Raw genomic sequence first — 22,500 nt, forward strand, 5'->3', positions numbered from 1 at the left:
AACTAATTTTATAACCAGATTTCTTTAGTGTGATTATACACTATACTCAAGTATTCCATAACTTAAAAGGTATACCAAATACTTCATTGGGATATACCAGTGATATTCTTTGTACTTAGACTTTTCAAAGTCTTCTAAAGGTAACTTAAAATGAGAAGCTTTTAAAGTCCTAAAATGCAGTTGGTAATTCCGAATGCATTTATAAGGCTGTTTAAAATCTAACAAAGACTATTTTAACAGTAAAAACAATAAAAATATTTAGACAAATTGTAGATAGTAAAAAAGCACCATTAAAGAAAGCTATGCTTCCAGACAAAAATTCGAGTTAAAACTTGTTCTTCCTGCTTCTGTCCTGCAGCTGTCCATCAAAAGCAGCTTTCTCCCTGCGGTCTATCAAATATTTCCCTCACAAATCAATTTTACACATGATCAGCCCATACCCCTACTGAGCTGAACCTCCCCGTTAATTAAGTGAAGAAATTACCATATATATTATATTAATGCAAACATCATTCAGCTAGTAATTCACGGCTGATCTGGATAATGGAAAGGTTGAACACCCATTAACCCAAGCCAACAAAATGGGTTGGCTGAGAAATTCTAGCAGGTCTCATGTGACTTTTCCCTCTAACTGCAGCTCTGCGGTATCTGCTATTGTAATAATTAAAATCCTCCCGGTAGATCAATACTGGAATCTCTTTATGGGAAGTGCCCTGATGGAAATGTCTCAAGGAAGCTGGGGCTGTGGAACTCTGAAAAATTCATTTTTTTTTATCTGACAATTATCACCACACTGCAGACTAATTCAACAGCGCACCCCTCTCACTCTGCTTTGAATGCACTGGAGATTGACATCTTAAAAAACCTAACATCTCATTTTAACAAATAAAGGCACTATTTCCACATACAGTTTGGAATTATCAGCAATCATGAAACCACACAAAAAATTAATATACATTAAGCACTTCATCTTCTGATGGCTTCCTCTGAGTTTCAGTTATCGCTGCCTTCTCCTCATTTCCTTTCTTTGTATCTTCCTGTATTGATCTCTGCCTTTTCATCTCTTAAAAAAAGGGGAGAGACATGTAAATTATTATAAAGCTTGATATTTGTGTATTGAAATGTGGATTTACATTATCAGCTTCATAATACATACACATACACACATATATGTATGTATGTGTATAACTCCTACTCAAACATATACTAAATCATAAGAAGGGAAGCATTTTATAAAGTGTTCCTACCTGGTCTATTCTCAATATATTGACTGAAAGACTGAAGCTGAGTTTTTCTGACTGTAGAATCCTTATTGAATACAACAGGATTTCTAAAACGTTCTGTTGCTTTTTGTAATCGCTCAGTCCGGAGATCTTCTGTGCCATTCTAAAAGTAAAACAACAAATGGTATGAGAGAACTAACCATATAAACATGAAATTACACATTAAGATGGCAACTTTTATTAATTTACGATAATGCTGACTTAGAACTTTAGAAACTCTTTGAAAGAAAAGGTCTTTTAAAATACTCTGAGTAGCTCAACTGCAAGTTCAATTGCCTGTAATAAAAAATTGGGGATACATAGTTCAAATCCTTGATAACTTTGATACATTAGATACTAAGAACTCTTGTGTCTTCTGGTGATAGGTATCATTTCAAAGCCCATCGCCTCCTATTTCCTCCACTATTCTGCCCCTTCGATTTGTAGTCCTAAGACTTGTATGACAAGAAGAAATAGTTTCTAATTTTATGCCCATTGAGATAAACCACTAATGCTGGATGAAGGCTAAAAGGTAGGATTATAATACTACCCCACTGAACTGCATTTCATCAGCTATAACTTTCCAAAGCCAGATTTGTAAGTAAGCCCTTTACAGCTAAGGAAACTACAATTATCTCTTCTGGAGCTTCCTATGTTAATACTGGTAACAAATTCAAATGGTTCTATCAACAAGAAATATCCCAGAAGACTGAACCACTGCAGTGTGTGGAAGCTGCAGATACCGAGGTGCTGTGTACCAAACAAATATTTCATTTTATACCTAATCTTTTATTATTTTTATTAAGTGTTTTGAAAGTAAATAGGGAAAGGCTAAGATGCATGACTAATAGCTAAGCCTGCTGAATGCTGAAACTGGTTATCAAAAGCAACCAAGACTTTGCCCTTCCTCTGCATTGAGACAATCAGTAATGAGGAGCCCTCCAATGGCCTATTCTCTAGCCTCAAGGAGGCCTGGGATACAGAATCCTCAGGGGAAGGTAACAGTTTATCCTTTTCCACAAACACAGAATGCCTCATTTATAAATGTGTAAACTGCATTTTATTAAAAAAAATAAAAACCCAAGTCAATGCTGAAAGCTTTTAGAGAACAGAGGGACTCTATATGTTTTTTATAAATACCACTTTCAAAATCTTAGGTAAAAAGATTCATACAAAGGCAATCTGTTTACAGCATACCTTTTGTTGGAACAACTTTAAAAATTACTATGTAAGCTTTTTGGAAAGCAAACTAATTTCGTCTATGTAGATGATTAAACCATAAGAAGAAAAACACCTCTATTTTATTTTCTAAAAGGTATCTAATATATTTATCATAATATCATCCTTAAAGTATCCTACACAGCAGTTAGGATATAAATACTTCTGGACTTTTTTAAAAAAGAAAAATGTGTATTCTACTGTTATTATAGTAACTATCCAATAGTGTAAAACTCAAGTCTTTACCAAAATAAACAAACATGGCTAAATTTTTTTAGGCCTGGCAACATGCTAAAATATCAGTGTGATTAGCCAGTAAATCCCATCTTAAGAAACCTTTTTATGACTAGGGACTTCTGCCACTTTACAAATGTATTCCTCTAAACCCACTAATTCAGTTAGCCTTTTCAATCCATTGTATTATTCTTAGGCCAGCTTCATTCTGCATTAAATCCACTGCAGAAAGCTAAATTGAACGCAAAAAATCAGACCTGATCCAGGCTTCCTTTTGTTCAAAGATAGAGACCAAAAGTCCTCTGTTGCTGCCACACACTTTCATCACCAATTTATAGAAACCGGCAATATAGGGGAAAAGCAATGAAAGTCATTGTTTTGGGACTTCAAAGCATCTCTGTGTCAGGGGAAGGAAATCCTTTCAGTCAGCAGGGCAATCCCTGTAGTCCGCAGGTGGGTGAAAAGTTATACAGGACTGAAAGTGCCCTAAAGCTAGAAAAAATATTAATGATACACTGTGAGGAAAAGGGGGGATATGTGGATGGGGATAATATAGATAGTCTAATAACAGTAACAATATTCTTATAATGTGGCATTTTGGCTAAAATGCAACATTAGGTAAGATTCAAAATGGCACAAAACATGCAAGTATCTTAAACACATTCAATACACATCACCATCTTCAGGTATGACGGATTCTTATAAATAATATAAATTCTAGTTCCTTTGAACAGAAAGTTGAAGATGATAGAAAAGTGTTCTGTAATTCTCTATGCAATATTTTTCTTAGCAAAATACAAATACATACAGAACTCAAAAATAGTTTCTATATACTCTACTTTTACTTGAAACAGCAATTGAAAGTAGGAGTTTCTCTAAAAAACATTATATGAGCACTGATTATCATATTAATGTTCAATTTATTGGCTAGTAAGTAAAAATTTTTATAACTTTATGAGAACAATTTGAACAATTTGATAAGAAATTGTTTTTAGGATTATAAGGTACCAGTAGAAACCAGAATATATGGATATTAAACGAAATATTAAATAAGTAAGATTTACCTTAATTTCTTGCTCTGAGCTCTCAGTTTCAGCTTTCTGGGCAGCACTGGAGAATGAATTTGCCACCTGTGGCTGAGTTTCTAGGAGCTTCTTCAGCTTCAAGTCCACCAACTTACTATTTTGTTCTGTTAAATATGCAAAGATCATGAATAGCAAATGAGATGTATTTAGATATGTAGGCTACCAACTTTAGGTGACATAATAAAAAAATTACTGTATTTTAAGAGAAAAAAGAAAAGGACATTAGGGTGTGAGACACATGCAGGGATATATATATATCACAGTCCCTTAAAGAATGTAGTCAACATACCTAAGGATAACTAAGTTATACTATAGTTTAATAGCTATGCTTACCTGAAAACTTAAGATGTATGTAATACATATATAAGTAATTACAAAGGTTAAATAATAAAAATAACAAACTAGATACTTCAAATAAGAGAAATTTGATTTTAAATTATATTGTTTTACTATTTCTTTAAATATGTTAAATATATACATGTAATGTCATATTGAAATAAGTTCTTTACCTGATCTCAGTAACATACACACTGTTAGAACAAAATATTTGTGTGTACATATATACCCAGTATTAAAACAGGGAATATGTTTAAAAATACCTTCTACTTAGATGTCAGAAATATAACGGAATGTCACTTTTGGAATGTATTAAATGTAGATTGAAGCTTAAATTATTTCAAATTATTATTGGTTAAGTACATTAATCTTTAATAATGAAATAGTTCAGAAACAAGTAGAAACAAATATTTCTACTCTGACAAAATCACACAAAACAATTCTTTAATAAAATGGTTGTAAAAGACATGCAGACCATTTGATGAGTGATATTTTTCATAAAGATTAATAACTTTTCTAATTATACTACTCTTAATAAATGCTATTATCATACTTTCATGCAAATTGGTAAATTTATATTGCCAGGCTTCTTTTTTAAACAATATCTGATGAACCATGGTCAAATCAAGATAAAGATTAAGCAATTTATTATTAAAACATTATGACTTTTATATACATGTTAAGAAAAGAATTTTGGGGAAAATAAAGCAAGGATAAAAATCATAATATACTCTACATGCTTCCAGATTTCAATTTGCATTTCAATTTCTTATTGCCATAAAATAAACCATAGATCTCAATAGGAAAGACTGTCAACACTTATCGCCATGCTTAAGAGCTGTAAACATTATTTATATTAATTAAGACCAAACAGGAGGATTGAGATGTGTTTTCTTTTTTTGGTATCAAGTAAGAAGAGAATTTTGCCCCATTCTGGTAATGGGGATTGAACTCAGGGGTGCTCTACCACTGAGTTATATCCCCAGTCTTTTTTATTTTTTGTTTTGAGACAGGGTCTCACTAAATTGCTGAGGTTGGCCTTGAACTTGTAATCCTCTTGCCTTAGTCTCCCAAGTTGCTGGGATTATAGGCATAAGCCACTGTACCTGGCTGGAAGAGAATGTTTTGAGAGTACAAGGGTCAAGACTGTTAGGATTGAAATTAGCCAAGTTTCAAAAAGTACCCACAAAGTTGTAATAGTTGAAACTATAAATTCTCCTCACTTTATCTAAGAAATGGTTAATTTTTCCTATCTTCATAATCTATTATAAAATAAAGATAAGTTACTTATTGGCATTAATTTTACATTTCTACATTGAATGTTAAGGCTTTGATTCTGTACTTATGGATGTCCTTAGCAGTACCGGGACATTATTAATTTCTAATAAAGTCTTTGGCGGTAGTTATAGTATAGTAGCGTAGGCAAGCAACAAAAATGTTTTCATAAAGCAAAAGCAAACCTACCCAGTTCTATTGTAGTTAACAAAGAAGTAAAAGGTTGTTCTAATTTTGGGTTAAACATTTGAAAAATATCCTTAAAATATCAGAATTCTCTTAGACTTGAATAATTATAAACATACTGACCTCTCTCTAGCAATAGCATCATTTAATACTGGGCCATGAAAGAGCTACTGACAAAAGGGCCTGGATAATCTCAAGTGTTCCTCATAGTTAGGAAGATCCTGGTCAAATGTTTCTTGGAAAAGTAATAGCATGATTTTAAACAAGAGAAGCAGCAGGTTAGCATTGCAGGGGCATGCCAAGGATTGGAAAAAGAATGCCTGCTGTCATTCCCTTTAGCTTTTACAGGGAAAGATAATTATCATGGACTTTGTCTCCTTATCTTTAAATCTAAAGATAGTGTCAAAGAGTTTTTATTACTATAAGATTCAATTCAATAAGCATTTATGGAACCCCTCAGGTATACAAAATTTTGGATTGTTACTTCCTGCTGGCTTATGAAAGCAATGCAGATAGAACACTCACCTATTAAAAAACATTAGAAATTATCTTTATATTTTAAACAAGAACTTACAGAAGTCAATCACCACTGACTTACTGATGAGATTTAGTAGTCTATGTAATTAGCTTTCAGTATCTTGTTGTATTCAATTATATATTGAGTAATTAGTAATAATATTTAAACATTTAAAGTAAGCATAAAATTTGCAAAACAGTATTATAACAAAGACTTTCAATTCTAAACTGTCAGAAAAAAATCTGATCCATGGTTTAGATTTACATTGGAATTATTCCATAGATACTCCATGTATACCATACAATAGCACACCAAAATATTTAAGAGAAGGAAATCAGCTACTGAATATGTACAAACTGTCTCATTATAATAGAGAATCTTGGTAATAAGAGAACATAAGCAACAGTTTGCTATTCCAATGTTATTGCTTATTTTAACATTCAACTTAAAACAAAATAATGTAGAATTAATGGAAGGTGGATTTAGCAAAATGATTTATTATATAAAACATAATAAAACTATATAACCACATATTTTGCCATGCAGCAGGACACAAAACAATTTGAAATTACCGGGCGTATCAAGGTCACTTTCTAAGTTAGTAAGTTCATCTCCACCTCCTACAACAAAGCCTTCAGGAATCTCCTCGTTAGTATCTATCTCAATATTATCATTTTCATCTGTAGGAACATGTAGCAATAATGTTAGTTATTATTTATATTTTATGTCATTTGTCCAAAACACTAAAGAAGAAAAACCAGTATTTCAATGACAGTTATTCAAATTGAGGTCTCACAAAGATACGCAAGTTAAGAAATTAGTTTTAAGTCACTTTTTCACTATTGGATTAACATTTGTATTTTACATTCTTATGTCAAACATGAATTATCACATCAAAGCAGATGCAAAGGTTTTGACAATTTGCCACATGCTGTCTCTGAATCACTGAGCTCACTGAGTCCTTGTATTTTAAAATGTAATCTAGTCATAATCTCTCATAATAGGACACAAAAATAAGTTGATCTGGTGAAGAAGTCATCAAATAGTATTGGTAAATTTCATTTTTAATCACTTATTTGCTGTGGATGCATTGAGACATTATTTCTTATAAACTTGTAGCTATTTAAGACATTTTATGAAGATTTGACTGCTTCTGCATGAAAGAATATTGTCATAAAAAGCAATATGGATAGATAAAGGGTGAAACCAGAATACTGTACCTTTACACAATGGAAGGTTCAAAAATAACTAAGACAGTACATCTTGGAAGAGTGAAAATTGAGAAAAACTATTTTTCAAAATTAAACACAAGGGAATGAGGATGTTTCTCACTATTGTTTTATATCCTTACTAAAATATTTTAGGTCATAATTAATTAGTGAAGTCATTTTTTAACATTATAAATTTCTACTATATATCTTTTCTCTCCAAATCCTAATGATAAAATCGGTTAATTTTGAATTCCATACATTTGAAAAGGCATAGTGATGATCTGATTTGCACATTAGAAGTTTAACTTTAAATTCTGTTGTTGACAGGCAATGGAAGTTTTGAAGAAATGGCCATCTAGCCGTGGGAGGTGAAGAATTCCCCTAATACTCTGCATCATATTTTTTTAATTAGATAATTTTTATTAATAGTAAGATATTCCAAAGATTTTTTTCAAATTGAGAAATTCCAAAATTCCATGGTTTTAGCCTAATCCCCTAACTTTAATCCTTTCTGAAATGTACACCTTTATGTATGATTTTGGATTCCCAACTAAATATGTACTAAGATCATTAATATTAATAATAGTTAACATTTTTTGCAGACTTCCCATATACTGTGTGAGTCTTTAGAAGGAGAAAATAACAAAGAAAAAAAGATTTAGAAATGACCCCCGGGGGGGAAAAACCGTAGAAATGAAAACATTGGTAAATGCTTTCAAAGACATAGTTAAGGCATTATACTTGGTTATGTTATTTAAGTACAATCAATTTAGATATCTTTTCTGATAAACTATGCTTAGCACAACTAGTTGATTCCTTTCATAAAAGTGAGCATCTTTAATCTCACGGTCCTAAAAAATTCTTTAAATAATTTTATAGTTTAGCAAATGAATTAAAAACATTTCCTGAGTGCTATAATGGTGTTCAAAATATTTCTTCAGCAATATTCTGTGTCAGAGACATTTACTATTAATATTTTTTCAGGATCTAAGGTATTACACTTCGTTGTTGTCAATCAGTCTCCACTGATTACTGACCATAATTAATCTAGAACAAAAGTACTAAATTCAACATGCATTTATTCACTTATTTATTCAAGAAACTTCTACTGTGCTCTGTACATACAATTTGCAAATCACTATGCTAGATGATGAGGAGATACCAAGTTCTATAATACATTCTGGTTGAAAGGAATACAATGAAATGATTATAAGGCCATGTAGGATGGGTGTTATGGGGTAAAAAGAAGGTACAGAGCAAATTAAAAAGATAAAAAGATTACTCTTTGTCAATGACACCACGGATTTTTCTCAGAAGCACTAACCTTTAAATTAGCATTAGGTCTTGAGAAAAGTATAGAATTTCAAGAGGTACAATTGAAGGGAGAGCATTACAGGTAAGAAAGCAGGAAGGGGTAGGTTATGTTCAGATAATGGTATAAAGTCTATTTGGTTCAAGCATACTTAAAGGGAAATAATAGGAGGTAAAACTTGAAAGGTAAAATTGTAGAGAGCCCAGAAGGGCTGAATGGGAAGTTTAATTTTACTTGGTAGAAAGGAGAGACATTGGTGCTCTCACATGATCAACACTGTGTTTTAGAAGGTTAAGTACCTTTTAGCCAAGGTATCTCATTGTAACCATTTGTGAAATATATATAATTTATTAATAGTAATGTAATCACTGAAGCTTGTATCTTTTATAAATTAGAAGCTATTTTAATATTATTCCTGTAAAATCATTCTTGCTTATATTCTTATATGCTGCCACCACCACCTTTTATTTTTTTTTGTACTGGGGATTGAACCAGGGATGCTTAACTACTGAGTAATATCCTCAGTCCTTTTTTATTTTTTATTTTGAGATAGGGTCTTGCTAAGTTGCTTAGCAATTACTGAGGTTGGTCTTGAAATTGTGATATTCCTGCTTTAGTCTCCCTAGCCACTGGGATTACTGGTATGTACCCAGCTCATATGCCTTCTTAAGTGAAAGAAAAAAGTGGTCTAAAAATGGGAGTAAACTATGCATGTGACATAATCCTTCCTGTAAAACTGCTGACCTATGTGTTGGACTAGAGAACAGAAAGGCTGGAGGCAGGAAATCCAGGTTGGAAACTGTTATAACTTCCAGGTAAGCAGTATGGGGAGTTTAACCTAGAATAAAAGAATTGAGTGTAGACATGACATAATTTGAAAATCAACTAAATACTAGAGTGTAGAGAAGGGATGTTGAACAGAGTAAGGGTGAAATAGACATCGCAATCTCTAGCCTGAGTGATAAGAATGTTGGCATTGCTATGAAAAGAAATAGTTAAGTTTGGATATGTGTACTTTCAGGTTCCAAGAATATGCAGAAAATTATGCCTCCTTTCGTTATCCACCTTCATAGAGCCAAGTTCCTGCATGTTAAACACATGCAATTCATTTTATTTCCAGATTAAATGAAACCTCTATCTACACTACCAGTCACAGTAGTGCTGAGTAAGTTAATTCAATGTTTACATATGTATTGTTAACCTTAGATAAAAGGATTACTTCTTGGGAGGGCAAGAGTAAAAACTGGTCTCCTATACAGTTTAGGTATTCTTAAGAATGAATTTCTACTTTCTTTCCATTTGCTAATTTTGGTTTTACAATGAACCTTGAATTCTTTTCAGCAGTTAATATTACATATTACCTAACACCTAAGGGAATATTCTAAATGCATTCTAGCAGAACTAAAGTGCACGTGCATCTGTATGTTTAAACATACTACATACATGTAGATACAGATATCTTTATGGCTAACCATTGCAAACCCACTAGATAAACTAGAGATTTATTCTACAACTAAAGCTGTTTTGCAAGTATCATATATAATATATGCAGAGGAAAAGGTAAAAGAATATTACATACGCATTAGAATGTGAAAAATGTATTCCAGTTAACACCACACAACAACATAGGCAAAATATCGATCCCCAAAATGTGATTAATAAGACTGCAATAAGGTCAATTGCATCCTTTTTTTATAGAAAAACTGAACAAAACCATGATCTGGTGACAACAATGAAAAGAAAGTTTGCAATGCTAAAAAAAGAAACTGAGGTTATCATTAAAAATATATTCAGAAAAATTCAAAAAACATCTTCAGAAAAATTTTTTTTATGATCTTTTTATATTCTCAGCAAATATCCCCATTCAGTTCGCAATTTTTTTTTTCTTCCCACAGTACTTGGGGTGGAACTCAGGGCCTCATGCAAGTCATGCAAGAGGTCTACCACTGAGCTACATACTCAGCCCTTTTTATTTTATTTTGAGACAGAGTCTCATTAAAGTTACCCATACTGGCCTCTAGCTTACAACCTTCCTTCCTCAGCCTCCTGAGTAGCTGGAATTATAGGTGTGCAACACTGTACCTGGATAATTTACAACTTTAAAGAGTTCTACAGAATCATAGACAGAAAACACAATACAAATATTGTTATTGGTAAAAGCTGAAAATAAAAATTATTGAAGGCTTGTAAGATTTTATTTCAGCTCAAAAAATTTAAATAAATCTATTTTCCATAACTGAAATCATAAGGATCATGCAGGCACATAGACATTTTCATGGACACAATAAAAAAGTATTTGCTGTATTTATTTGAAATGGAAAACCACAACACTACCATATCTAAGCCAAAGAGAAGTAAAAATATCAGTTTAAACTTAAACTATACTAACCTAACTCAAACTAAAACAAACAACTATGGTTCAAATACACAAGAAATACAATACACAAATATATATTATACTACATAATACATGATATATAAACATATATCATCTTAAAACAAGGTATGTACCTTTCTTGCAAAAGTGTTCATGAACCATTAACAAAAAATTAACATTTATGTGGCCAAAGTAAAATCTTAAAGCAGAAATTCAGGCTACATTCTCTGGCCACATTATCATTCAACTAAGAATAAAAACATTGAACTTTGTCCCCCAAACCCTGAACTTACGGGCTGGGGAGATAGCTCAGTCGGTAGAGTGCTTACCTTGGAAGCACAAGACCCTGGGTTCGATCCCCAGCACCACAAAAAGGAAAAAAAAAAAAAAAAACCTGAACTTACAAGTAAGATACAATAAAACAAACCCACAAGTTTGTTATGAGAAATGAAAAATTCTAAAATGAGGCCATTATGGGTATTTAACTACAAAATTATGCAGAAACTGAAAAAAACATTTGCAGTACATCATAAGCACCTGATTCTCCATAAGTCCAACAAGGATGTCAAATGGAAAATTAGTAAAAGCTAGGCTATAGAACCCAGGAAAAGTGCAATTCTGTTATTTACACAAAAATTAGGCTATTCCTGGTTGTAATAAGATGTAGTGGGTTGCTTGAATACATGGCTATATATTGTGTAAATATTCTGCATATAGTTTGTTTCTGTGGACACTATGAAGTTAAAGATACCTTATCTCAAAAGTAATAAATTTCCTTTTAGCATTGAGGCTGGCAGCATGCTATTTGAGAACAGAAAAAAATGAACTTTTTCAAGTGACTTCAAGCAGTGGGTTTGAGTGCTAATCACATTCAATACATTTTTCAGGTTGTGTATCCATCTGACTATGTCAAGTCTTCACTATACTCTGTTCTTTATCACTCTGGACTGTTGCTTCTAAAATCTTCTTACCCTACTACTTCACCTAGATTGGTCTCAAGTTATTTCTCTTTCTTCCTTCACATTATACCTTAGCAAAACTCTTCTCAGACCAATGATTGAGACTAGTCATTCTTTTCCTTGACTTACTAACCTGATTAGGGTTATTTTCACTTAGGAACCAGACTCTTGTGAATCCAAGTGAGTTTTGAATTTGCTAGGTAAGGGTCCAAAAATTACAGGTCAGAGGCAAAATCCAGCCTTTGGGGGAGTGGTAAATAAACAGCTATGCCCATTCATTCAAATATTGTTTAAGGCTGCTTTCAGGATACAAGGGCAGAAGTGAGTAGTTGGTACAGAGACCATATGGCCTACAAAGCCTAAAGTATTTATTCTGGAACATTCCAGGAAGTTTGCTGAAGACTGGCTTAGCACAGTGGCTGGCACTGCTCAATAGATAAATGCCTATGTGTGAATGGTTGAACGTCAGGCAGGACTTTACCCTTCCCCTTGTCCCAAAGGTCTCTCCTGCACTCCCAGTGTCAACAGCTTTAGAGAGAGACCAGGGCAGATATAGTCTGATCCATTTTGTTTTACAAATACAGGCTAAGATACACCACCAAGGATGGGGAATAGACCTGATCTAATTGTCTTAGATCAGTCAACTTCAGTTCTTATTAAAAGTCTACCACCACTGGAGATGGAAGCAGACAAGTTCAGGTTCCAGTATAGCTTAGGCAACTTAGCGATACCCTATCTGGAGATAAAATTTTAAAAGGAGCTAGGATGTAGCTCAGTGATAGAGGACTTGCCTAATATGCACAAAGCCCTAGGTAACTGAAATGTACTGGGAAAAAAAGACTACTATCTAATACATGGCTGCTTCCAATGTCCAAGGCATGCTGTGTCCTATTGGAAAAATGGACTCTGGTCATTTTGGACTCCTTAGGGAATAAGGAACTTAACTCTTCAGCATATTCTCATAAGTTATCTGTCAAATCCTGCCCCCTTTTCATTTCACCTGACCTTTCCTATTCTAATCTACACTTCCTTAAAAGCTCTATGATCCAGTCCTCATTTATTTACCTCAACTGTTGAATAATGCCAAATTCAGGTCTTTGCTTTTTCTCATTAAAGGGAAGTTTGTTTTTTTTTTTTTTTTTTTTTTTTTTGTCATAACATTGATAAAGTCTCTTTGCCTAGTGTAGTCTTGGCATACCCTCAACTGGGGTTGGATTATAAAAATAGGACCAACTATGTAGCTAACCTATGCCATACCATTAATTACAACTTTTTAAAATCTTAGCCTTCCCAGAGTTTATAATGACACTGGATCCCTCTCCATCCTACTATTATTGTTCTCAAACCTGGCTTTATGATGACATAGGAATGTGGTATTAGCAGCATTAGGAAAGTCTATCTGGAGGATAAAGAATCAGAGATTTTTCCATCATTCAGAGATATAAGGAAGTGAAGGTTTCTAAGGGTTACTTTGGGTATCTAGAATTTTTATGATACAAGAAACCCCTTGTTATTAATGATAAATCTCAGCAAATTATTATGGCATTATATAAATGTAGCTATGAGTAGTTATTGATTATTATAAACCCTAGTAGAGTGGAGAAACTGTAATAATAGGGCTAGGGTGTAGTTTAATAGTACAGTGGTTGCTAGCATGCACAAGGCCTGAGTTTGATCCCTAGCACTAGAAGAAAGAAAGAAAGAAAGAAAGAAAGAAAGAAAGAAAGAAAGAAAGAAAGAAAGAAAGAAAGAAAGAAAGAAAGAGTCCTGAACAACAGGAGTTGAAAAGGTAAGATGAAGGATTTAACTATGATACCAACATTCTGAGAGGTCCACAGGGACACATACACAAATGCTTGGAGAAGAAAACTTATTTATGAACTGGAAGGCTAGAGGCCATAGGCATTTGTTAGAATTCTCTATAACAGTAAGCTTTTAATATAAGAAATCAATTAGCAATAACAGCAGCAAGTTCCAGTTTACTTTGAAGAAACTTATGATTGGCCTAGAATAGCTTACCTTTGTTTCAGTTCTCTAAGGTCTTATTCGAGTCCTCACTTGCCTACTCTTCAGGGTGATCTTAACATTCTAAGATTAATTCAGGGACAAGTACCTGGCATGTTTTGGTAGATAAATAGGTTATGTACCTTTGAAATAAAAATCCCACAGATTTCTTAAATATACTACTATTAAATAAAAATAAAAATTTACAAATTAAAAATGATTCAATTGAACTCTGAAAGGTAAAATTAGATTTCTGTTTATATGTATATAGTCCTTGTCCCAACATTAAGCTTAGAATAATCTCTATAAATATTAAAGAAGAAGACCCTCTCAGAGTCAGGAGACTAAAAAGAAATAGATATGGAATTTATTCAAAATTTTACATCCTAAGCTATAATGCCAGAATATTTTAAAAACTACTTTTTAAAAGATCTCATTCAAAGTGTGTAAGTCTTGGGGCCTGCAGTGAAGTTCAGGAGAAGAGCATGTATTCAGCATGCACAAAGCCCTGGGTTCAATTCCCAGTATCAAAGCAAAGTTAAAGTCTTTTTTGTCAAAGCTTACCACTAACAAGTCTTAACGATCTAGATGTTGAGGACACAATTGCATTTTACTTCCTTATGCATAGGGTATCACAACTCAAGAAATATTCTTTTAATAGTAATAAACTCAAAGTAAAAAAAGTTGATTTAGAAATAGGAACAGTTATCTTCTGATTTACTATACTTCCTGTAGGTTTGTTTTTTTTTTTTGCAACATATCAATATTTTAGAAACTTTGTTTTTGATGCTACATTTTGAAGTAAGAATAAAAAGTCCTAAAAGGTCCACTGCAGATTTCTGGGTTGTCTGTAGAATATGATACAAGATTCTTTAACTCACCTCCAGATGCCTTTGACCTTTCTTTCAACTTTTCTGCAGCCATTTCACCATAGCTGGGAAGTTCTGACATCTTCACTCCAGATCGAGCTTCTGCTATTAGCTGACGAGCTCTCTCTCTCAGCTGCCGACGTCGCTCTTCATCTTGCTGCTAAGATATATTGAACAGTTGCCAACTCAGTAATTGACAGAAATGCAATTTCATTTTCAATCTGATCATCATGATAGTAACTGGTTTACAGCATGGTGCTTGGCCCACATTATAAATAGGATGCTCTATATCAGTTGGATGTCACACCATTTTTAAAAGCCATCCTAGAATCAGATTTTTCAAAAACATTTACAAATTATTATTAAAATATACATTAAAAATTCAAACTAAGGAATGTTTGACAATACATATTACAAGGAAATACCAGGAATTATTAATGAAAGAATAAGGCTTAGAAAAGAAATTTACAATACTGAGAACAAAATTTCAGTTAATACCCTATTTTTTTAAGAACAGAATTTAACTTCTTATTTTCTAATAGAGTCACAGAGCAGTGTCTGCTTCTTTTATTAAATAACTAAGATAGATGCTGCCTACTAAAAAGAGATTATTATGAATTGCAAATAATCAATTTGCTTTATAAAATGGAAAGCATATAAAATAAGGCATTATAACGATAAAACAAAAACTACTACAATAATCTGGCTCTAATACCTCTTTGCAGGTTTATCATCCCTTAACATCTCCTAACCTCCACAAAACCTCACACTTATTCATACAAAATTGCTCATATCATGTAGCTTCATGCACTATGGCTTTGAATATGTCATTTCCTCTTTCCGGACTGTGTTTCTCTCATATTATTAACTCTTACTCATCCTTCAAGACTCAGTTCAAACCCATCAATCCTCCCCTGACTATCCTACTCTGTATTCCACTGGTGAAATAAAGTGCTCCTTCCTCTATGTTATTATAAATAATCTGTATGTGTGTATGTGTGCATGTGCTAATACTTTAAAAAAATACTTGTCAAGTTATATTACAACTCTGAAGAGAGGCTTTCTTCCCACTAGAATTGAGCTACTTGAGGGCAGAAGCTATATCTGATTATCTTTATATTCTGGTCTTTAGTATATATCTTGATACCATGGCAACTGTTCAGAAGAAAGAAAGAACATTTTTGGCTGAGGGGTAAACACAAGGTATCATGGTCTTTGAGTTAGGCTTGAAGAATCAGTAGGACATGTAATGGTTTGAGATGGGAGTTGCTGGTTAGTTGGGGTCAGTGCAGGAGAGACAAGGAGACAGCAACAATACAAAGACATAACAGCAAGGAAGTATATTGGGGGAAAGAGCACAATCTAGTTTTCCGGAGCATAAGAAAAATAGTGATAGAAAAATAAGACAAGAAAAACTAAGCAGGGTAGGTACTATAAATGCCTGGGTATCGCAGGGTCAATTGCTTTAATTTTATTCTAAAGTAGCCAGGATCACTAAAGGTTGTGTGCTTTATAAAGATGTTTTGTTTGTTTTTAATATGGATATCTTTTCTTTCTTTCTTTTTTTAATCTAGGGGAATGACCAACTAGAGGTTTACTTGAGAAAGATTAATCTGGCAGCAGTGCATAAGGAAGTTGGCATACAAGGACTGGAAAGACACTAGTTAAAAGGCTTGTGTAAGAATCCAAGAAAGCTATAATGAGATCCAGGAAGAGGACGTGGCAATGGGAACAAAAATAAAGAAGTGTAAGAAATATATTAGAGCCAGAACTGGTAGATGTACCAATTCTTGGTAACAGATTAAATATGGAGGAAAAAAAAAAAAAGAAGGCTCAAAGTTTTAAGGTTGGGCAACTTAGAACTATGGAACTAATAATAGAAATAGAAAAACTACAAGGAATGCCAAGAAGGGAGGGAGAAGGGGAGGGTAAAACAGACTGGGTTCAAGGAAAGACATATGAGTAAAGATGTTAGTAGGTAGTTGGGAAGTAAAATTGATGCTAGGATGTAAAGACAAACTAGGACTACAGAGCTGGTGGATGACATTACAGGAATACATGGAAGCACCAGAAGAGTTACCACAGAGAAAAAGGAGGACCACTGACTAAAATATGGCAACAACTATATTTGGATAAGAGGAAAAGGGCAGAAAAAGAAGAGAAATAGAGCATTGTTGTATGAGGACAATCAAAGCAGAAGAAGCTTTCAAGAAAAAGAGAGTAATCAACCGCAGCAAATGTTAGAGGTTAATAAGTCTGAAAATTTTTAAAAAGGTCAATTATACCTGGTAAACAATATCATTAGGGAGGGGTAGAAATCAGATTGAGAGAACTCAAAAATAGGATTTGTTCTACAAATTTTAAGATTGTCTAGAAATCAAGAAAGCTGTCAAAATTAATGATGGTAGATTAATGGAGCTGTCAAGTGGACCCAGGAATGAGCCCCAAAATTCTCAGTGGACTAACTGGGACAACTGCAGTATTAAAAAGAACGATGATTACAATGAATTGAATCAATGAAAAATTTGAGTCTAATAGGATATTCAAAAATTAGAAGGATATAAAAATGCTTTTTGTTACCACTTGAGGCAGCTTTTGAAAAAACTCCTGAAAAGTGGTAATCAATAGAAAAGAATCAATTATCTGTATTTCCAGTGATTATATAAAAAATCACTTTGCAAATCATAGTGAATGATTATGGCAATGGTGTCAACTGTTATTAAAACTCTTAGGTAAATGTCTGGTGGGGAACTGGATAGTCAAATTATGCTGTGGCAGACTATATTTTCCAAAGATGCCCTGACAGAATGTGTCATCCTACGCATTATTCAAGTGTGATCTTGCTACCCCCTCAATAAGATATAAAATTTAATTTCTCTTGGCTAGATTTAGTACTTATATGTAATCAATAAAATGTGGAAGAGTTGCAAGTGATTCCAAAATCTTGGCCATACCCCATCTACCCAGTTGTCTTGAAATTCTTGCAATATATACACTCTCTGGGCACCCAGCTGTCTTACTATGAGAAGCTCAAGAGGTACATGTTCCAGTCACCAGTCCCAGTCAAGTTCTACTTTGGGTTATCCTGGTCCAGGAACTAGACATGAGAATGAAGAAGCCTTCACAACTGGGGAGTAGTTCAGTGGTAGAGGCCTTACTTAGTATGTATAAAGCTCTGGATCCAATCCCCAGCACATTAAAAAAAAAGGAGAAGAAGAAGGCTTCAGATGATCTCAGCCTTCAGTTATTTTGAAATACCCTCAGTTGTTCAAGTCTTCCCAGTTGAGGCCTCAGAAGATGCAGAACAAAGCATATGCTATTGTGCCCTGCCTAAAGTCCTGATCCACAGTAGTAAATCTGTAAGTATAATAAGATGACATTTTTTACTATGTTTGGGGTCATCTGTGACATAGCAATACTAATTGGAATACCACAAAGATTAATTTTAGTTGCAAGGGAGAAATGCAATTTGTAAATGCAGAGATCAGAACCAGATTAGAGATTAGAGACCTTTAATACAGGGATTGACTTTAGCATTATTAACATTGAATCAACTATACATTATATGTTTTTTGATGTGAAATGTATGAAATGCACACTACCTATAACATTCTATCCAAAATGTTTAAAGTGAATTCACTAAGGTTTTAGAATTTCTAGTTGATTATAAACACAAGGGATAGAGAAACATGATAAATGACACAGCAAGACAGCAGTAAAATCCAAAAGGTAGGATATTCAGGACAACTGACCTGCTCACTTAAATGAATGAGTTAGAAAAACAAACACACAAAAATAAACAACTAACCAACTACCAAATACCGTGGTCACTACCAAAATGAACTTAACAACTAGATGCAACATATAGTCCTAAATTAGATATTGGTTCGGAGAAACCATCTGTAGATGATATTGTATAGGCAACTAGAGAAATCTGAACATGACCATAGTATTAAGAAAGAGAAAGCAAATGAGTGAAAAAAGTTTACAGAGTAATAACCTCATTTTGGCAAAATAAATACATATAAATATATATGCAAGAAAAAGGGTTGAAAGGTATACACAAAGTTTTCATGGTGGAGATTTCGAGTATCAAAATGTGATCCTTTTCCTTCTTGTAATTGTTTTTGTTTTCTAATTTTCTATAATACAAATGTACTACTCTTATAATAAAAACTATCAACCCAAGAATATTGGAAGAAGGAAGGAAAGAGATGAGATGGTAGGCTTTCTGAATATGGACTGTGATAAGGGCAAAAGAGAGTTCTAACAATCAGAGAATGTTTTCTCAGTATTTGGAGAAACACAACTTATTTGTAGGCTGAGGATTGTTTGCAGTAGATAGAGTGAGAATGAAGATGCAAAAGTAATATAAAAAAAATCCTTAGGCTGGGAAAGTAGCTCAGTGATAGACAGCTTGCGAAGTTCCTAGTGTGAGTGAGGCCCTGGGTTCAATTTCCAACACTGCAAAAAAAAAAAAAAAAAAAAAAGCTGCTGTTCACTATTAATATTTCTGAACTTGGAAAATATTCTAGGAGGAAAGAGAATATGGGTTTGATAATGTTGATTTTAGTGATGGTTGCAGATAGTCCCTGAGCTTTTATGTGCTAAGTGCTTAATATACATATCTCATTTAATTGTCATAAACCTATTTTTACCACTGAGAACATTTGGGTTTCAAGTCCCAAGGTCACACAGCTAGAACTGATGTCACAGTCAGGAGTTTAGCCTATGTCTGTTTGACTCCATAGCCCTTGTTCATAACCACCAAACTATTTGATCCCAAAAGTATCAAATTACATGACCAACTGAGGAAAATTGAGCTTTTACCAAACTTTCATCTTTCAAACTTAAGAAAAGTTAAGAGCACTAATAAAAACCATTATTTAATATGCCTCAGGCATCTAACTTTAAGTGAATTTCACTGTGTGAATAATAACTTCTTACAGAGCTGGAATTTGGTGATTCAAACTAAGATGAAGTGCTCTTAAAATGAAATAAATGAGCCTACCCTACTGAATATGAAATGGGAACCTAACTTTTTTCTGACAAGTTATCATCATTCCTTCCCTCCTGCCAGTACTCGCATCTCAAATGTTTCTGAGAGCTTACCAAGAGTGCAATTTAAAGCAGGTAATCATTAATAAAAACAACTCTAAATACTAATTAGGACACTTTATCAATTTCCATGTAAATTATTTGTTTGTACTTATTTACCCATCATTGTTCTCTACACAATAGAAAAAATGCAAATGAACAAATCAGAATGCAACCCTAATGGGACTTTCTGTTTATAACCATTAGCCCAGAGGTGTGCTGTAATTCAATTCTCAAGTAGCAAGATTTAGCCTCATTAACAGACTGCAAGGGCAGGTTACAACTCATAAAACCCTACAGTAAACAAAGTTTATGGACACAGCACAAAATCTTGAGCCTGATTGACAGAATTCTAGTTCCCTATCAGATTGCCTTAATTTACTTTTCTACTAATGTCCTAACACCACAGAGACAATTTTGCTTGGGCCTAGAGCTCTCCAGTGGGATGGCATATCTGCTTTGTTTGTTTTTTCACTCTTTAACTTCCCTTAAGACAAAGAACCCAATGCAAAAATAAAAGTTAATTGTTAAAGTCATGAAGGAAAAGCTTGTAAATATAGTAATTGATTATGCAATTTTATTTTAGTATGATAGTACTAATTTCTAGTTTATTAGTCTCCAGATTCATGCTGAGTAAAACTATTTAAACTATTTAAAATTTTACATGTATGTTTCATTAAAAGTCAACTTGTGCAGTAAAGGGTAGAACAGAATCTTTACTTTTTTTAAACTAAAGAAAGTCATATTGTTCATGTCTAAGAATAACATGACCAAAGAGTATGGACAATGATTATTTTATTATTTTGATATTTTGTATTCATTACAAAATGGCTCAAATATGTAGGTAATACTTCTGATAATGATGGTTTGCCTAAACCTAAGTACAGGAAAGTGTTTTTGCCATCTGTTTTGACTATTTTACATTCAAGACAAGACAAGGGCTCATTGTTATAAATAAATCATCTGTTTACTAGGACTGGTGAAAAAAAGAGGGAATCTTTTCACTGGTGTGCAAAGGAAAGACAATTTAGAGGCTGCTGTCATTAAAATAAACAGTATGCCTGAAAAATTCAGCACATAGGAAAACTATCTTTCTAAACTTAAACTGAAGTAGACTTCCTATTTCTAAGAATGGCTCTGATGATATTTACTTTTTATTGTACTTTATTATTTAGAGTTAAACTTAGTTATACTGGAGAATCTAGCTTTTCTCAGATGGATGTACTCTTTGTAGGGCATGATAGAGGCTGTATTTGGGGAGGTCTCCTTCCCCATGACTGTCTTTTACAAGTTATAACACATTTTTGAGAAAATAATTAGTTCTGTGTGTTTTCACATGTGTGTATGTATTATCTTGTTTACTCCTTACAACTTTGAGACAGCTACTATTCCTGATTTGATAGAAACCGAATCTCAAACACACTGTCCCGGGTCATCATCTCATAATTTGCACGGTAAGAAATAAATTCAACGTCTGCTTGATTTCAAAGCATTGGTCTTTTCTATTATTTAACTGGCATTCACAGCATTTTTCTGAGGTTCTACCATTATCTAATTTTTAGAAATATCAGTTCTTTACATATACTTGGGCTACACAAATGAGACAAAATTCCTCTTTGTGCTACTGAATGGGATATGAGAAAACGAATTTGTTTATAGTCATTTAAAACACAGGTTCCCAACCTTAAATTATAAGCCTCTAGAAAAGCGATGAATTAGACTTTTAAGCTTTCCTGTTCTCTTTGCTACCATCTTCAGGATAAGGCAAAAGTCTTGCTATGGTGCAGAAAGAGTCCATATTTCAATATGTCAGATTTAACATATTCAAATACAGAGATACAGCAGAACTTACCACTTTGGACTTATACTAAAAAAAAAAATTTAGCCCTTTCATGGTACGTCTTCAAGTTTCCGTTTTCCTTATCATTCTTAAATGGTCTGCAATCTGCTATAGATAGATGCAGTAGTAAAACTTGACAATTTAAGGACAAACTCTTCAAGAATAAGTAATGTAATTCCTTGTTTCCTTTCCATAAAAATGTATTGGTATGCAATTTTTATATTTCACACTTCACCGACATCTAGGCAAGCTTTCTTCCACTGCTTCAATGGTGCTACTTTTAATTTTATCCTCCTTAGTCGTAGTAATTAAAGTGATCAGCAGTGGCATCCCAGCGGCTTTGACACAGCTACAACCCCCTAGCAGACTTTTGCTTTTAAGGGGAATGGGAAGAAAAAGACTGGAGTTTCATTTCACAGAGAACAAGAAAATCAAGCTTCTCCAATCCTCAACTTTATTCAATTGTTCTTTCAGCAGCCTTTGGATCTTAAGAATCAAATAAAAATGGCTGCCATGGGGGGTCCTTTTTATACTTGCCGCAAATGTCACCAACTGACATTACTTTAGCCAAAAAATGATGCCATGGATTTGTGAAGGAGAATTAGAACATAAGAAACTGTCAGTGTAGCTGCTGAGATCATTACCCACCCAAGGGTGTCTTTCATAACATTAGATATTTTCATTCAGTCAGTTGAAAAATACAGATTGAGAAGTCTTT

At 33.4% G+C, this 22,500-nt stretch overlaps 1 protein-coding gene across 4 annotated transcripts in view; it reads right to left on the reverse strand.

Annotated features, from left to right (window-relative positions):
- The window catches only part of EHBP1 (EH domain binding protein 1), a 309,286-nt gene that overhangs the window by 48,982 nt on the left and 237,804 nt on the right, over window positions 1-22,500 (reverse strand). For 2 of the 4 annotated variants that reach the window (XM_079109672.1, XM_079109673.1), the window contains 5 exons: window positions 14,858-15,005; window positions 6,686-6,793; window positions 3,779-3,903; window positions 1,248-1,386; window positions 957-1,063 (listed from right to left, as the gene is read on the reverse strand). In XM_079109672.1, the coding sequence (XP_078965798.1) occupies window positions 957-1,063; window positions 1,248-1,386; window positions 3,779-3,903; window positions 6,686-6,793; window positions 14,858-15,005 (627 nt within the window). The remainder of the gene's footprint in view (window positions 1-956; window positions 1,064-1,247; window positions 1,387-3,778; window positions 3,904-6,685; window positions 6,794-14,857; window positions 15,006-22,500) is intronic. The other 2 variants (XM_079109674.1, XM_079109675.1) reach the window with 1 other exon arrangement.

This window comes from Sciurus vulgaris (assembly GCF_902686455.1).
Source record: "Sciurus vulgaris genome assembly, chromosome: 14".
NCBI lineage: Eukaryota > Metazoa > Chordata > Mammalia > Rodentia > Sciuridae > Sciurus > Sciurus vulgaris.